The sequence below is a fragment of the Echinops telfairi genome, unplaced genomic scaffold, assembly GCF_000313985.2.
Source record: "Echinops telfairi isolate 266 unplaced genomic scaffold, ASM31398v2 ScPeMD7_7400;HRSCAF=8409, whole genome shotgun sequence".
In the NCBI taxonomy this organism is placed as follows: domain Eukaryota; kingdom Metazoa; phylum Chordata; class Mammalia; order Afrosoricida; family Tenrecidae; genus Echinops; species Echinops telfairi.
The window spans coordinates 6225241-6239662 of record NW_022111300.1 but is presented as its reverse complement, the minus strand read 5'-3'; the positions used below and the strand labels follow the sequence as shown (position 1 = coordinate 6239662).

Below are 14422 nucleotides of genomic sequence, written 5' to 3'. Positions count from 1 at the left end.
AACATTTGATCCTGAGGCTTTGGGCAGCATGCGTCCCTCTCCGTGGAAGAGGAGACGCAGGCTCGGCACTGTGGCTGGGTGCAGAAGCCAGGGCTGGTGGTGGTAGCAGTGCTAGTGCGGGGTACGTGGGGGGAGCTCTGAGGCTGTCTGCGGACCCAGTTCCAAAGAAGGTGTCTCCTGATTCAGCCCTTCTCAGGGTCCCAGGTTCCCCTACTGGCCGTTCTTCTTAAATCCCACACTTCTTGCTGGAGCTCGTGGAAGGGGTGAAGGGTTTCATCTTGGGAGAGCTGGCTTAGAGACACATGTTCCAGCTCAATCCATTCCATCTGGGCCAACACAGTGTTTTCTTGGAGACGGGCTTAAGATTGAATTTCTCAGTGAGTCTAACCAAGACCTTGTTTGCATTTATGGCAGTAAGAGCAGTGAAGTGGAGACTTTTTCTGTTACATTTTTGAGCCGTCTGAAAAAGATAACCATGGCCTCCCGACTGTCAGAGGAACAGACTGACCATCCCCCCACCCTCCAAGTCTGTCTGTTTCCCTCACCTCTGATCCTCCGTTGCTCCTATTTTAGATACTGCCTCATAGTTAGCTGCTCCCGTGAGGGCAGCCGGGCCATGCTGGGCCTCTCCTCAGGGAGCTCAGCCAAGCCCTCACAGGGCCAGCTGGGAGGTGGGGCGAGGACCAGCAGAGAGAGAACAGTTCCTGTCAGATCAGCAGGCTGGTACCCACCCCTTGCCCTTGGGCCAGTCTGAGCCCACCTGCAGAGAAGCTCTAAAATCTTCAAATGCCCCTCCATAATATTTGCCCCCCCCATTTTAAATGCAATAATGGTAATCCAGTTTTCACTGCATCCTCTAATCATGCACTTCAAGGTGAGTATGTGATAGTGCGCATCTGTCTGTGAGCCTCCCCTGTACACAGCGCGCACACGCACCACCTTTCTAGAACTCCAACTGGCCCCTCTGTCTTTAGGGCCCTTCCTCCCCGCTCCTGCTCCGTAGGAATCCATGCCTGAGCATGGTGGGCTTGTCTGTGCCATGCTGTGCCAGGTTTCTGGGTCCCAGGTGTGGGAACAGCACCAGCGAGGGAGCTGCTTGGTCCCTGCCCACACTCACAACCTTCTCTCCAGGCCGCACTGCTGGGCTGGCTTCTCTGTGTCACACACACAGATAAAGGTTACCCAGAAGTTGACTTGTGTAAATGCGGTTCAACTTGGGGCAATTTGGTGTTGTCACTGTCACATATTTGTGCATCCGTTCCTTCGTTAGAAGCAAAGCAGGAGAAGGAAGAAGTGGAATTCACAGTGGTCCAGGCGAGTCATGTGCCCAGGGTAGTGTTACAGACTGATTTGTGTCTTCCAACATGGGATCATGTTGGAGGTTGGGTAGGCCCTAATCCTTTCTGAGTGATGCCTTTTAAAAGGGGAGATGAGGCAGACACAGAGACACACGTGGGGGAAGACTAAGGCCTCCTGTAGAGACACACCTGCAAACTAAGAAACACCTGGGCCACCAGCAGCTGGAAGGGACTCAAGCCCCTCTCCGAAAATGACAAGGGGGTTTCAGAAAGTGAATGGAGAAATTCCATGATCCCAGGAATTTTTGGAAGCCACCTGCTAAGAACCATGAAACTCGTACCCAGGAACCTCAGTGTGAGAAGCGCGCCATTAGGAAGCTAGTGGAGGCAGAGCAGGGTGTCCCGCTGGGGAAGGTGGGAGCACTCACTTGTACTCCGGGGATGTCCCGTCCAGCCACTTCCATTCACTTTCACTCTCCGCGTCGGTCAGGCCGATCCAGTGGCTACCTCTCCCTACTACCTGCTTTTTGATCCATTGCTGGAAAGTAAATTCGTGAAGGTGCACTGTTACTTCGATGAACAGATGGCCATAGAATTTTTTTAAAAAACATTTGCAAAACAGGACAGGCTAAGACAGATTTGCCAGAACATAGATACCATTCCTGCGAACCTCTCCCTCACTACTCTCCCTCACTACTCTCGCTATGTGCTTCTCCTCTTTCAGTTCTGACCATCTAGATAACAAAGGTCACAAAGTGGGGTGGGGTGGGGGAAGGGCAGTTAAAGGGAAAGTTGTTGGTTTGAATCTACCCAGAAACACCTTGAAGAAATGTCTACTTCTGAAAAGTCAGCCATTGAAAACCCTTTGTAGCGTGCAGGTCTGCACTCACACACGAGCTATGAATTGACAACGGCATCCTTCATTTATTTTTATTGTACAGTGAACCCTCGCCACTTCGCGCTTCAACTTCCGCGGCTTCACTCTATCGCGGTTTTTGCGTAACAGCACCCACTGCCTACACCCGCTCCTTCAGAGGAAAAAGATAGCGACCCACCTGTAGAGTACATCCCTTAAGTCATTTCATAGGCTATTGATTACAGTATTTGTAAGAACTATGTATAATAATACTGTATGTGAAATATGTAATACTGTAAACTAGATGCCATAAATAATTTAATAAATAATAAATGATAATTGTAACGTCCAAAATGTTTTACTGTATTTTCCCTTTTTTGTTTAATAAATTGGGTAATATGAGTGTAATGGTGACTAAAGGGTGTTTTTTCATGTCCTCTATGCTCTAACTATGAAAATATTTGATTTACAAATAAGGAATCCTACTTCGCAGAATTTCATTTATCACGGTAGGATCTAGAACCGATTAACCGTGATAAACGAGGGTTCACTGTACATCAAAATAGTGAGTGGCAGAACTTGCAACTGTACCCAAGTTGGGATCGTCGAAAGCCCAGGTGTCTCGCCCCCGTCTTTTGTATGCTCAATGCCGGCAAGTCAGTGTGGGAAGCATCTACGAGCAGGGCTGTCTGTCTCCCAGAGCCCTTTAGAGCAGGAGCAGATCAATAGCGGCGGCAGCGGGGACTCCACAGACCTCAGCTTCCAGCTCCGTTCTGCACCGTGGTGCCGGGGGTAAATCACTTTCCCTTTGCCGCGTCCCAGACCTCTTAGAATGGGGATTGTGACATCTAAGTACTGGGGTTGTTGTGAGGTTTCAATGAAAAAATGCTTCGCGTAGTTCCTGGCACAAAAAACAGTTGCTATTGAGTAGATTCTGACTCATAGTGACCCATGTGTTGCCCAGTAGAACTTCATAGACCGTTCAATGGCTGATTGTTTGGGAAGTAGACTGCCAGTCCTTTCTTCAGGGTGCCTCTGGTTGGATTCAACCCGCCAATCTTTTGGCTAGCAGTTGAGCACATGAACCGTTTGCGCCATCCAGGGTCAGTACCTAATGAGTGGTCACTATCATTATCATATGTAGGCTCTGCCCCCACGGCCTTCTCTGCTCTTTCTGACCCTGCTGGGGCCCCATGTCTGGTGCCTTGCATCCCACCCCACCCTATATTGCCTGGTTCCTCTCTTCATAGATGCCTGCCTGGGACTAAGCCACGGGCTTCTCTTCAGTGCCCTGGCTCTCCCAGCAGCCACTGGGAGGAGCCCAGCATCTCCAGGCTCCATAGGCTGTCTCTCCCAGGTGGAAGCAGGAGGACATATTTGCATGCCATGAATACTTCTAGTCAGTGGATAGCCCCCAAATCTCCATAATGGTTCCTTCTGGGTGTGTTTCTGTGAATACGAATTCTTGATGTCTCGGAGTCCCTAGTAATCATGTGATTTCCAGATGTAAACTAGCCTTAAATTACAGTTTTACCCAAACAAAGTATGCTGCAAACATACCTGTTCCTCTCTTGTGTTTATGTAGACAAGATGTGAAGACTTGTCTTCACAAAAAAGTTTGGCATCATCAAAAATTTCTTTCTCAACAGAAAAATAGTAGCAGTTGTCTGTGAAGTTCTTCCAGTGCGGAGGGCAGCCTAGGGACACAAAGAGATGGTCAAGTATTGATTTAAAAAATCCCCAAAGTACCGTGCCTTTCTTCAGATATGCTGAGGGGGCCAAAGTTATGCTCCACCATGTGTCTGCATGTGCGGCGCATGGCCGAAGTTCACTGACATGCTAAGAGCAAAGACTGGCACCGAGAAGTGGAACGCCAGTTACACAGTAGCTGAAACCGCATAATGTGGAAAATATCTGTTCCTGAGCCTTTGTTGCTCTGCATCTGGATTAGTCTCTCTAAGGACAGAAGCAGCAGCAAGCACAACAGAGAGCGGGGCCGGCACAGCTGTGCGTTGTCATCTGGAATCATATGGAACCTATGAACAACTAGATGTGAGAACTGAGACGCCAACACGCGCTCCCAGAGCACCAGAGAGAGGCTCGAGCCCGCAGAGGGGCCACGCGGCGCTGGGCTTGTGTCAAAGGAGGGAGCAATAGGCTTGGCTACTGAAAACAAACCCCCAAACACCAACAAAGGTGGGGGGCAGGGAGAGAGAGTTTTCTCAAAGTCTTGATTATCAAAGGAATTCAGACACACCCTAACACCCTGTCAAAAAGAACTTAAATCTGGGTCTGGGCTTTATGTTGATCGAGTTAGTGGCCCAACCTCAGCATAGACAGAAGGGTCAGGGGACCAGCCTCAGGCTCCATGAAGGAAAGATTGGAGACGAGTGAGTCTCCTGGGGGCCTACCTGGTGACATGAGCATGTGTGAGAGGCCCTGACCATGTTTATCGGGAGTGGCACGTGTGCATGGGGGAGGGCCTGGCTGCAGGGCTGCTGAAAGCAGCAGGGTCTGACAGTCTGCCCTACCTGAGGTTTTTGCTGACAAGGAAGTGGGGCCACATGCTATGGGCTTGCCCACCTGCGGTGAGGGCAGATCAGACTTACCATTGGCTTCGGGTGCTGAGGTTGGCTCGTTTTGTAGGGCCAGGGGTACAGCTGCTCCTGATGGGCCAGGGGGCCCAGGAAGACCTCTGGAGCCAGGCAGACCAGGCACCCCTGGTAAGCCTGGAGGCCCTCGGGGTCCAGGCACCCCGGGCTCCCCAACAGTGCCCTGAAGGCCCTGGAAGCCGGGAGGTCCCTGGGGGCCAGGAGGTCCATCCTTGCCCATTGGGCCTGGGGGTCCTGGGTCCCCATTGGCGCCCTGAGGGCCAGGCTTCCCAGGGGACCCACGGGACCCTTTGGGGCCCTGTGAGCCTTTGGAGCCTTTCCCGCCACGCTCTCCAGGGGGGCCAGCAGGTCCGATTGGGCCTCTCTCGCCGGCTGGGCCTGGTGGGCCCGGCTCTCCCTTCTCGCCTTTCTGTCCTTTGTTGCCTGTTGGGCCAGGAGGTCCCTGTGATCCTCTGTCACCTTTGGCACCCCTGGGACCTGGAGGACCTAAAAGATGAAGAAACATTAAGTGGCATAAACATGACATCCACTGTGAGGGACGCCGGCTGAGGAAGTTATCTGATCAAGTCTCAGCGACAGTATCTGGACACACAAAAGATATCTACAAGGCCTACCTTGGTTTAGCATTCTACTGCTGATGGCATTTAATAAGCCTATCCTTCCTGCTTCAAGCTCTTAGAAAGTATCCTCACGATGCATAACGCCTTCCATCCCTCTGACATTTCAGGGGGAGACATCTGCCTGTGGATACTGGCACCTCCATGACCCTCCATAGCTACATGACTTCTGCCGTCTGAGTTACCTGGGCAGTCTTGTCACCATCACAAAGGCTTTCAGATTGGGATTCCTCCCCCCTCATGTCCTCCTGATTAATTTGACCCATACTTATCAGCAACCTCGCATGTAGGGTGTGTGGTAGAGTTGAACTTCAATCACAAGTGCCATCAAGTACTGACTACTGACGGCACAGGTCTGCTGCCGCCTCCTCCTTTGTATTCCTGTTCCCCAAGCTGCAGGGACACTGCTGCCCTGAGACCCAGGCTCGATAGGAACCAGTCAGTGGCTCCGTGAAGTTCCTTGTGGGGAAACTGAGTGAGGCTTACCACTCACAGCAGACATGCACCCCAACTTTCTGTTCAGTCTAATAACAAAAACAAGGAAGGTAGACCAGAGAAAAAGAATCAGGTGAGCCATCTAACTTATTGGCAGGGGAGAAAATAAACCAATCTCAACTCAACACCGTTTTTCTGCCAAAGGAGGATATGGTGAAATGAGTTCTTCTGCCTGGATTTTTTGATAAAATACCTTGAGAGATTCCCCCCGCCTCCCCAGCATTATCTTTGTCCATTTTTCTACCTCAGAGAATTTGTTACTTTTTTCCAGGTTGATTTCCTGGGTAAAATGTAAAGGACATTTCATCTCTGCTCCGTGACTGGTCTACTTGATGCACCTCGGAGACCCTGGTCAGTGTACCTATGCAGATGAAGGGACTAGCGCCTACTAGGAGTCTTGGTGGTGCAGAAGTCAAGAACCGCTAACCGAAACATTGGCGGTTTGGACCGTCTGTCTCAGGGGAACAAAGACGTGGCAGTTTACTTCCTTAAGAGATTTAAGCTTTCCACAAAAATGCTGTCACTTTAACCCTTTTGAAGTATTCAGTTCGGCGAGATCTCATCACATAATCATCCTTACGATTCCTATTCGTTTTTCATGACAACACACAAAAACTCAGTGTCCCTTATATAATTACTCCCCCTTCTCTTACCGCCCCCCTCTGGTAACCAGTCATCTACTTTGTCTCTATGCATTTGCCTATTTAGATATTTCCTATAAGTGGGACCTTGTCACGTTTGTCCTTTTGTGTGGCGCAGACCTGGGCAATGCTTTGTTTTGGTTGTACATAACTCCCACCATGAGTCCTGGTGGCACTGTCAGGTAAGCAAAGAGCTGTTAATGACAAGGTCAGTGGTTCAACTCCACTAAGTCACTCTGCAACAGAAAGATGAAGCTATTTGCTCTTGTAGAGATTTACAGCCTTGAGGGCCCTATACAGAGTCACTATGAGTCACCACCTCGATGGCAGTGTCGTTTCCTCTTCTTTTAGCGGAGTTGGATCTTGGGGATCAGACGGATCTAAGTTTAACACATGTCTGCCATTACTAGCTCTGTGAATTGGGTAAGTGATATAAGTTCCCTGCGGCTGTTTCCTGCCCTGTAAATGGGGGTTACTAATAATCCCATTTTAGGGAAAGTAACCGTAAGCCCACAATTGAGACAAGTGCCCAGCAGTGTGAATGTGCTAGAAACCCAAACCAGCAGCCATTGAGTTGACTGTGACTCCTGGCAACCCCGAGTGTTACCAACTAGAACTGCTCCGCCTACCAGGCCTGTCCTCTGTGATTGCATTGGATGAACTTGAACTGACTGCCAACCTTTCAACTGACATTCAGTGCCAACTCACTGCACCACACAGGGGCCTGGCTGGCATATAGCAGACACTCAAAGGCTGACTGAAAGAAAATGACTGACGGTTAGCTGGAGGGCAGCACCCGAGCCTGATTCACTTCCAGGGAAGGGCAACCCGAAAACATTAGGAAGGCTTTTAGAGCCAAATCTGCCTTAACCTCAGCTAAAGAGCATGATGGTTTGTGCAGGTAACATTCCGTTTTTGTTTTTCACTGCAGTGGGGTGGCTAGAACTATCACTAGAAATATTTTGACAGGAACAGCTTTTTCACACCTGGCTGTTGTCAGCCCAGGCTAGGTGCTGTACAGGTGCCCTGGTGGTAGGTGTGATTAAAGGTGCCGTGCTAGGTGCTCTAAGTACATGATTTCACGGAGTCCTCAGGAGCCGTGGTGGTGCACAGGTTAAGCACTCAGTTGCTAAGGGAAAGGTTAATCGTTGAACTCTCCAGGTGCTCTGTGGGAGAAAGACGTGGCAGTTGGCTTCATGAAAAATGACAGCCTTGGAAACCCAGGGGGTCAGTTGGGTTTCATGGCATCGCGTTCATGGCGGCCTCAGCAGTTGACAGACGAGGAAGCCGACGTAGAGTCGATGCGGAACTCGGCACTTGTCCTCAGGGCTGTTTGAATCTGGGGCTTGGGTGCTACCCTGCCTCGGCTCTCTGAGGAGCACACGAAGGGAACAGGCTGGCTAGCCTAGGGAGGGCAGGGCGTACTCTCTCCTCAGCCTGAGCACAAAGAGCAGCAGGCTGGGAGGTGAATTTCTACTCCAGGATGTATGCTATGAGGTTACAAAAAGTCTTCCGTGAACATAATTAGGATGGAAATCATGACATTATTTGTGCCAACAGTACAAGGCTTTCTTAATAAGCTTTGGATTTTTGTTGACAGAGATGACTGCCGCACGGTTAGTGCCTCTGTGGGGCCAAGCTCCTCTGGGCCCCGGATAGCTTCAGCTTGCGCTTCCTAAGGAGGTGACCTGGCTCCTGTGGCTGAACAGGACCATTGGCACTGGTTTCATTCAATGTAAGAAAACAAGAGTGGAGTATTTTGAACTTACTGGTTTCATTCAATGTAAGAAAGCAAGAGTGGAGTATTTTGAACTTACTGGTTTCTTTCAATGTAAGAAAACAAGAGTGGAGTATTTTGAACTTGGCAGAAGCGAGCCCAGCATAGGTGGACTTTCAATGCAATCCTGCTCCAGCCTGCTCTGCCCCATCTTTCTCTCAGTCGCCCCCCACCCTGTGCTTGATTTCTGTCTACAGCACCCCGCCCCTACAATGCACAGCTATCTGCCCTTCGGACTTCTTTTTCAGCCTGGGACCCTGTGGGTAGGGAACTCCAGGGACTGCCAAGGACTCCAACTCACATAGCCCCTCCTTGACCTCATGGGGAGGGGGGGCATGACTGGAGGAGGCCAGGCAGGCAGGCCTTGCTCCCACACTCTCCTCAAAGCCATGTCTTCTGTCATCTCCATTCCAGTCACCACTAGGTGGTTCCAGTCTCTCCCTAGACTCTTCCCAGATGGCTTCCGGCATCTACCCCTGCCCACCCCCCCTAATCTAGAGGGACCTTTAAAAAGATAAATCCGGTTATGCCACGACCCTACTTAAGGCAGCCCCATGGCGTGTAGAACACAATCCGCACAGCTGACCTCCCGGAGACTCAGGAGTATCACTGGGGCAAAGAGCACAGGCTTTGGCATCAGACCTCCGAGGCTCGAATCCTGCTTAGCTATTTATCACCTGTGTAAACTTGGATCAGAAGGGGGGAAAATGTTGCTGATGAGTCAGCTCCACCTTGTGGTGACCCCGAGTCAGGGTAGAGCTGTGCTCTATAGGGGTTTCCGTGGCTGACTGTTTTGGATGCCACTGAATGTAGGATGCCAGGCCTTTCGTCCAAGGCACCTGTGCATGGACCTGAATCTCTAAGCTTTTAGCTAACAGTCAAGAGCATTGAGTTTACACCAATCAAGAACGCCTATAAACATAAGCAAGTTGCGAAAACCTCTTGAAACTTTAGCTGCCTCATCCGTAAAATGGTGGTTTATGACAGCTGCTCTTAAAATGGGGTCCCCCAAAATAAATAGTGCCCTCCAGGAGGCCTTGAAGTATGAATGGAGTAAGATACTATCTCCTGTGCTTTGGATAGCATCACTTATTTTTCTTGTCCAAAGTTCACCTTGGCTTTCCTGCACTCATTCAGTTGCTTAGTCAACTAAACCTACCATGCTCCTCAAGTTCATTCCCTTTGAGCCACGTGCTCGCATCTCTGTTTACATGGCTCTCAATTTAAAGTGTCTCGACTTTCCTAATGCTGCGACCCTTTAAGACAGTTCCTCATCTTGTGGTGACCCCCAACCATAACATTGTTTTTGTTGCTACTTCATAACTGTCATGAACCGGGTGACCCCTGTGAAAGGGTCATTCAACCCCCAAAGGGGTCGAGACCCACAGGTTGAGAACCGCTAGTTTACATGTTTGGTCTTTTTCACCTAAGAGGAGGATTTTATAGGTACTCTCTATTCCATCTATTCCATCTTTATTATTCTAGAACTCTTTAGATAATTTTGGATTACGATTTTATCATCCACTAGCAATTTCACGTTGAATGAGTATTGAATTACCAAGTCATCCACATCCCAAGCCTAGTCACAGGCACAGCTTTGGGGAGAGGGCAGAGCCCTGCCACCTGACATCCAGGGCTGGCTCCAGGCTCACAGGGGCTCACCAGCTACCACTCTATATGTGATCACTTCGCAACTGTGGCAGACACATTCTAGCACGGCCTTGCGAAATCCTTCTCCGGGAGTGTGTCAAGAATGTGTCACTTGCTTCTAACCCACAGAATACGGCCAAGATGGAATGCCACCCAGTGACTGGGTGAGATAAGAATCCAGTCTGGAGTGAGTGAAACACTTTTGGTGGCTTTGAAAAAGTGGCAGCATTGTGAGCTGGCCACATGGCATGTAGGAAGGAACGGTGGGAGGCCTCTAGGAAGTGAAGGTAATCCCAACCTGGTATCTGGGAAAAATAGGAATCTCAGTCTTAGAGCCACAAAGAGACAGATACTCCCAACATCTGAGGGAGCTGGAAAACGAATCTTTCCTGCGGCCAGGCTCTGGGTGAGACCACAGTTGTAGCTAGCACCTGCACCGCACCTGTGAAGGGCACAGCTAGACGCACCTAGACTCTTGTCCCACAGAAACCGTAGGGCCTCTAGGAACTGAAGGGGTGTTCTAATAAATGGGTGTGTAAGCTGCTACGTTTGAGAATTCTCCTGAACAAAATAGAAGCTAATATAGCTGATCACCTCATCATTCTGTAAGCCAGCACCTACTTCTTTTTCTCTGCTTAAAGGTCTCACGGTAAGTGTCTTGCTGACATCCAGCATGTTGGTTTTCATTCTCTATTCTCCATTCTTTTTTGCATACGCCAGAACCCTTGGAAACATTGGGGAGGGGGTGTATAAAAGAAACCCAAAAAACCCAGAATACTTTTTCAAAGCTATGTATATAAATTTTTTTATAAAACAACCTTTTCACCTTCAAAGTACTTTCCATTACACTTCATGCATCTGTCAAATCTGCGATACAATTCTTGAAAACATTTTTTAAACTCATCTTTTTGGATGGCTGACAGCACCTCCCTCATTTTTTCCCTTCACCTCTTCTACGTTGTCAAATCACTGACCTTCCATGTTCCTCTTTATTCATGGAAACAAAGAAGTTGCACGGAACGAGGTCAGGTGAGTCAGGTGTGTGGGGCAAGAGAGACATGCTGTTTGTCAAAAATTGGTGAACCCATATGGCTGCATGTGCACTGTCATGGTGGCAAAACCAGTCCCCTGTCTGCCACAAATCAGGTCTTTTTGTCAGATACAATCTTTGCAGAACCTCTAGTCTAAATAGAAAGCTTGATTAACAGTCTGATCTGGTTGAATGAACTCCAAATACACTATGAGTCAAAATTTTCATCTATTCAGAAAGTTGACAGATATCCAGAACGAGGTTAGTCATCAATCGACATTTCACTTTTTTTGAAATGAGAAAAACACTCATACACTTGAGTTTTTCCCATCGTGCTGTGTTTGTAAGCTGTGTTCAACATCACAACAGGTTCTGTGACATTTTTCCCAAACAGGAAACAAAATTTCTCTTAAATCGTCCATCACAAGAAACCAAGGTTCAAGTGAAACTGCTTTTACAAAAATATTCACTGTGACCAGAGACACCTTTCCAGGGGAAGCCATTGGGTACATTAACTCAGTGTGAGTTGTTTGATGCTCGCTTAGTGGGAATTATGCATACTATGAAAGTTCCACTTCACCCAGTGCAATTCTGTGTGTGTTTTTTTTTGCGGGGTACCCCCTCATAGGAATCCCTCAACGGTAAGAGTTATTCTGCCTTACAAGGTAATCCAATTTATAGTGCTATTGAAATAGCTTAGGGATTGAGAGATCCAAAGTAACCAATATTTCAAATCAACACTTCTGTGCACTACCAAACTTTCTTAGTTGCGCCTTTCTTCAAGATGTGGAGCTTAAGTCCCCTCCCCTTGATGACTTGTTTGAATTTGGTGGAAGTGATGATGACTTGCAAGGCTACGTCATAAAGGGCATTCTGGCTCCTCTCATGCTGTCTTCCATCACTTGTTCTAGAAACAACTAGCTGCCAAGTGGTGAGGGCACTCAAGTGATTCCACTTTGGGAGGAACTGAAAATTTATGCCAACCATCACATGAATGAATCATCTTAGAGGGAGATCCTCCAGCCTCAGTCAAACCTTCAGATGACTACAGCCCTACCTGGTTGATATTTTGACTGTAACCTCAGGAGGAATACTGAGTCAGAACCACTCAACTATGCTGTTCCTGGGTTCATTCCTGGTTCACAGAAACTATGAGGTAACAAATGTTTGCTGTTTTGCATGTATATCTGTATGTATGCTAATAATTTTAATAAGTACCAAAATAAGAATATAGTTCAACAAGCAAAAACAAAACAAACAAATAAGTATTTGCTGTTTTAAGGTGATATGCTTGCAGCAATAGCCCGTACGGAGTTTTCACTTACCTTGTAGTATTGTGAAATTCTTGATGAGCTGCCCATGCTTGGAGTCCACTAGCTTCATTTCTTCCATAATCACTGATAAGTTCGCCACTTCAGTGTCTAACCTGGACCTCATCATATCTTGCTGCATCCTGAGAGAAACGGAATCCAAACGAATGTTGGCCAGTGTATTGTTCAAGGAGGTCAGGTCATCTGTGTGTTTGGTCAGGGTATCTGTGCAAGTGGTCCTGACCTCATTCAGGTTGCTGGTCAGTGTCCGCAGGTGGTGGGCTGTGTAACTGATGTTGCTAATAATATTCACAATATCCGTCTCAAAGATCTGGAACCGCTCCTCTAGTTGGCTGAACTTGAAGGCTGTCCTGTTCTCGGCATCCTTGTGTAAGTCCTGAAGGTCTTTCAGGTTCTGCTCATTGGCTTGGGAGACACTGGTAATGTTGTCCATCTGACCTGTGAATGAGTTGAGCTGGCCGTTCATGTCCTCCAAGGTGTCGTTGTTGGCTTTGGCCAAGGCAGAGTTGTTGGCAGCCAGAGTCTGCAAGCTTTGCACTTTCTCCTTCAGCCAATCCGTGTCCAGCTTGGCTTGAAGGAATACCTGCTGCAGATTTTGGAAGTCGTTCTTGATTCGCTGGATAGCTTGGCTGGTGTCATCCACAGACCGCTGCAGATTGGTGATCAGGTTCCTCTGCTGCACCTGGGTTAGGTTCAGGTTGTTGAGGTTCATAATGACCACGTTATGAGAATACATTTGGTTCTGTAGATTTCCCTGAAGCACACTGGTGTCTTGCTGCAGATTCGTGACGTAGCCGTTATACGCCTGCAGGGTTTTGTTGACAGTGGTGATGAGGAAAGAGTTATTCTCCAAAGTTTCTTTCAGTTGACTCTGCCTATCCACCAGCGAGTCCTCATTTGCCTGCAACTTCCCCAGCGTCTCTTGGTTCTGGCTGGTTTTCTCTGTAATGTCCCGAAGCTGTTGGCGGATATCCAGAATGTCTGATCTGAAGTTGGAGAGCTCTGAGTTGGTGCTGATAGCTTTCTTTCCAGTTTGATCCCCTGGAATAAGAAATGTTTGTACTTAAATCGATGGTATGTTGAAGTGTCCGGGGAATGTCAAAGATTACCAAGAGACTTAGTTGGCTTGCACTCAATTGTGGGCATAAAATGTGTAGTGTATTACATACAAACTGCTCTCCATTAATAAAATCTACATATCTGAATCTATTAAACTGAGTTCAAGGTCATCAGGGAGGGTGCTGTTCTTAACACCAGCACTAACAAATTTTGGTCAACACATTTTTTTCAAAGAGGGAGAAGGAATTTTCCTTGTTCCAGGCCACTCGGGACAATGTCAAGAAGGGAATAACACGTTGCTTGTTAAGCTTACCAAGTTTTCTTCTTTTTAATAAAGACAAAAATAGACTGGACATTTTCCTTTTACAGGATATGCATTTCCATGCAATTTAAGCTATTTTAAAATAGGAATTACTGGGAATTTTATAAAAATTCATTTTAAAATAAAGGGTATTTATGGTACTTTCATATTGCTCATCAGATTTTATTTGGCAAGTAGTTTTACCGGGGGCAGGGTGGGGAGACCAGCTCTAAAACTGGTCCTTAATTTGAAATCTTTGACTTAAATCATGCGGAAACATCCAACACTTCAACACAAAACACTCAACATCCTTTTGGGTGAATGTGAGCCAGCAGCAAGGTCATCTTCAAAAGCTGTGGATTGATAGCATGGGATAGGGGCGCTCAGCGGAAGGGCTCCGTCCCACTGCAGATTACCTAATCTTTTCAGGTCGCGCTCCACTGCGGTGAGCTTATCATCGTAGGTTTGGCGAGAGGTCTCCACGCCCCCTGTGACCGCGTCCACTTTCTCTACAACTGAAATGTAAGCAGGAATATGCATCAGGACACACGCCTGCCTAGATTGTTTTTCAGTTGCAAGAGGAAAGATTATTTCATTACAGAATAAAAGAAACACAAGGAGACAAACAATATATACAGTTGAATACAATATGGGAGAAAAGCCATCCTTGTAGAATAACAGGTAACATAATTGCCATAAACCCCCCCGGGAGTTTCCTTCATTGAGAATTGTCTGTTCTTAACCTTAACTGTCCT

General features: G+C 47.8%; 1 protein-coding gene across 1 annotated transcript in view; it reads right to left on the bottom strand.

Annotated features, from left to right (window-relative positions):
- Positions 1-14422, bottom strand: part of COLEC12 (collectin subfamily member 12) — a 218097-nt gene that overhangs the window by 18322 nt on the left and 185353 nt on the right. Inside the window, exons 5-9 of the mRNA XM_045296306.1 lie at positions 14084-14182; positions 12302-13348; positions 4764-5252; positions 3715-3851; positions 1727-1836 (exon numbers count right to left, since the gene is read on the bottom strand). Coding sequence (XP_045152241.1) covers positions 1727-1836; positions 3715-3851; positions 4764-5252; positions 12302-13348; positions 14084-14182 — 1882 coding nt within the window. The remainder of the gene's footprint in view (positions 1-1726; positions 1837-3714; positions 3852-4763; positions 5253-12301; positions 13349-14083; positions 14183-14422) is intronic.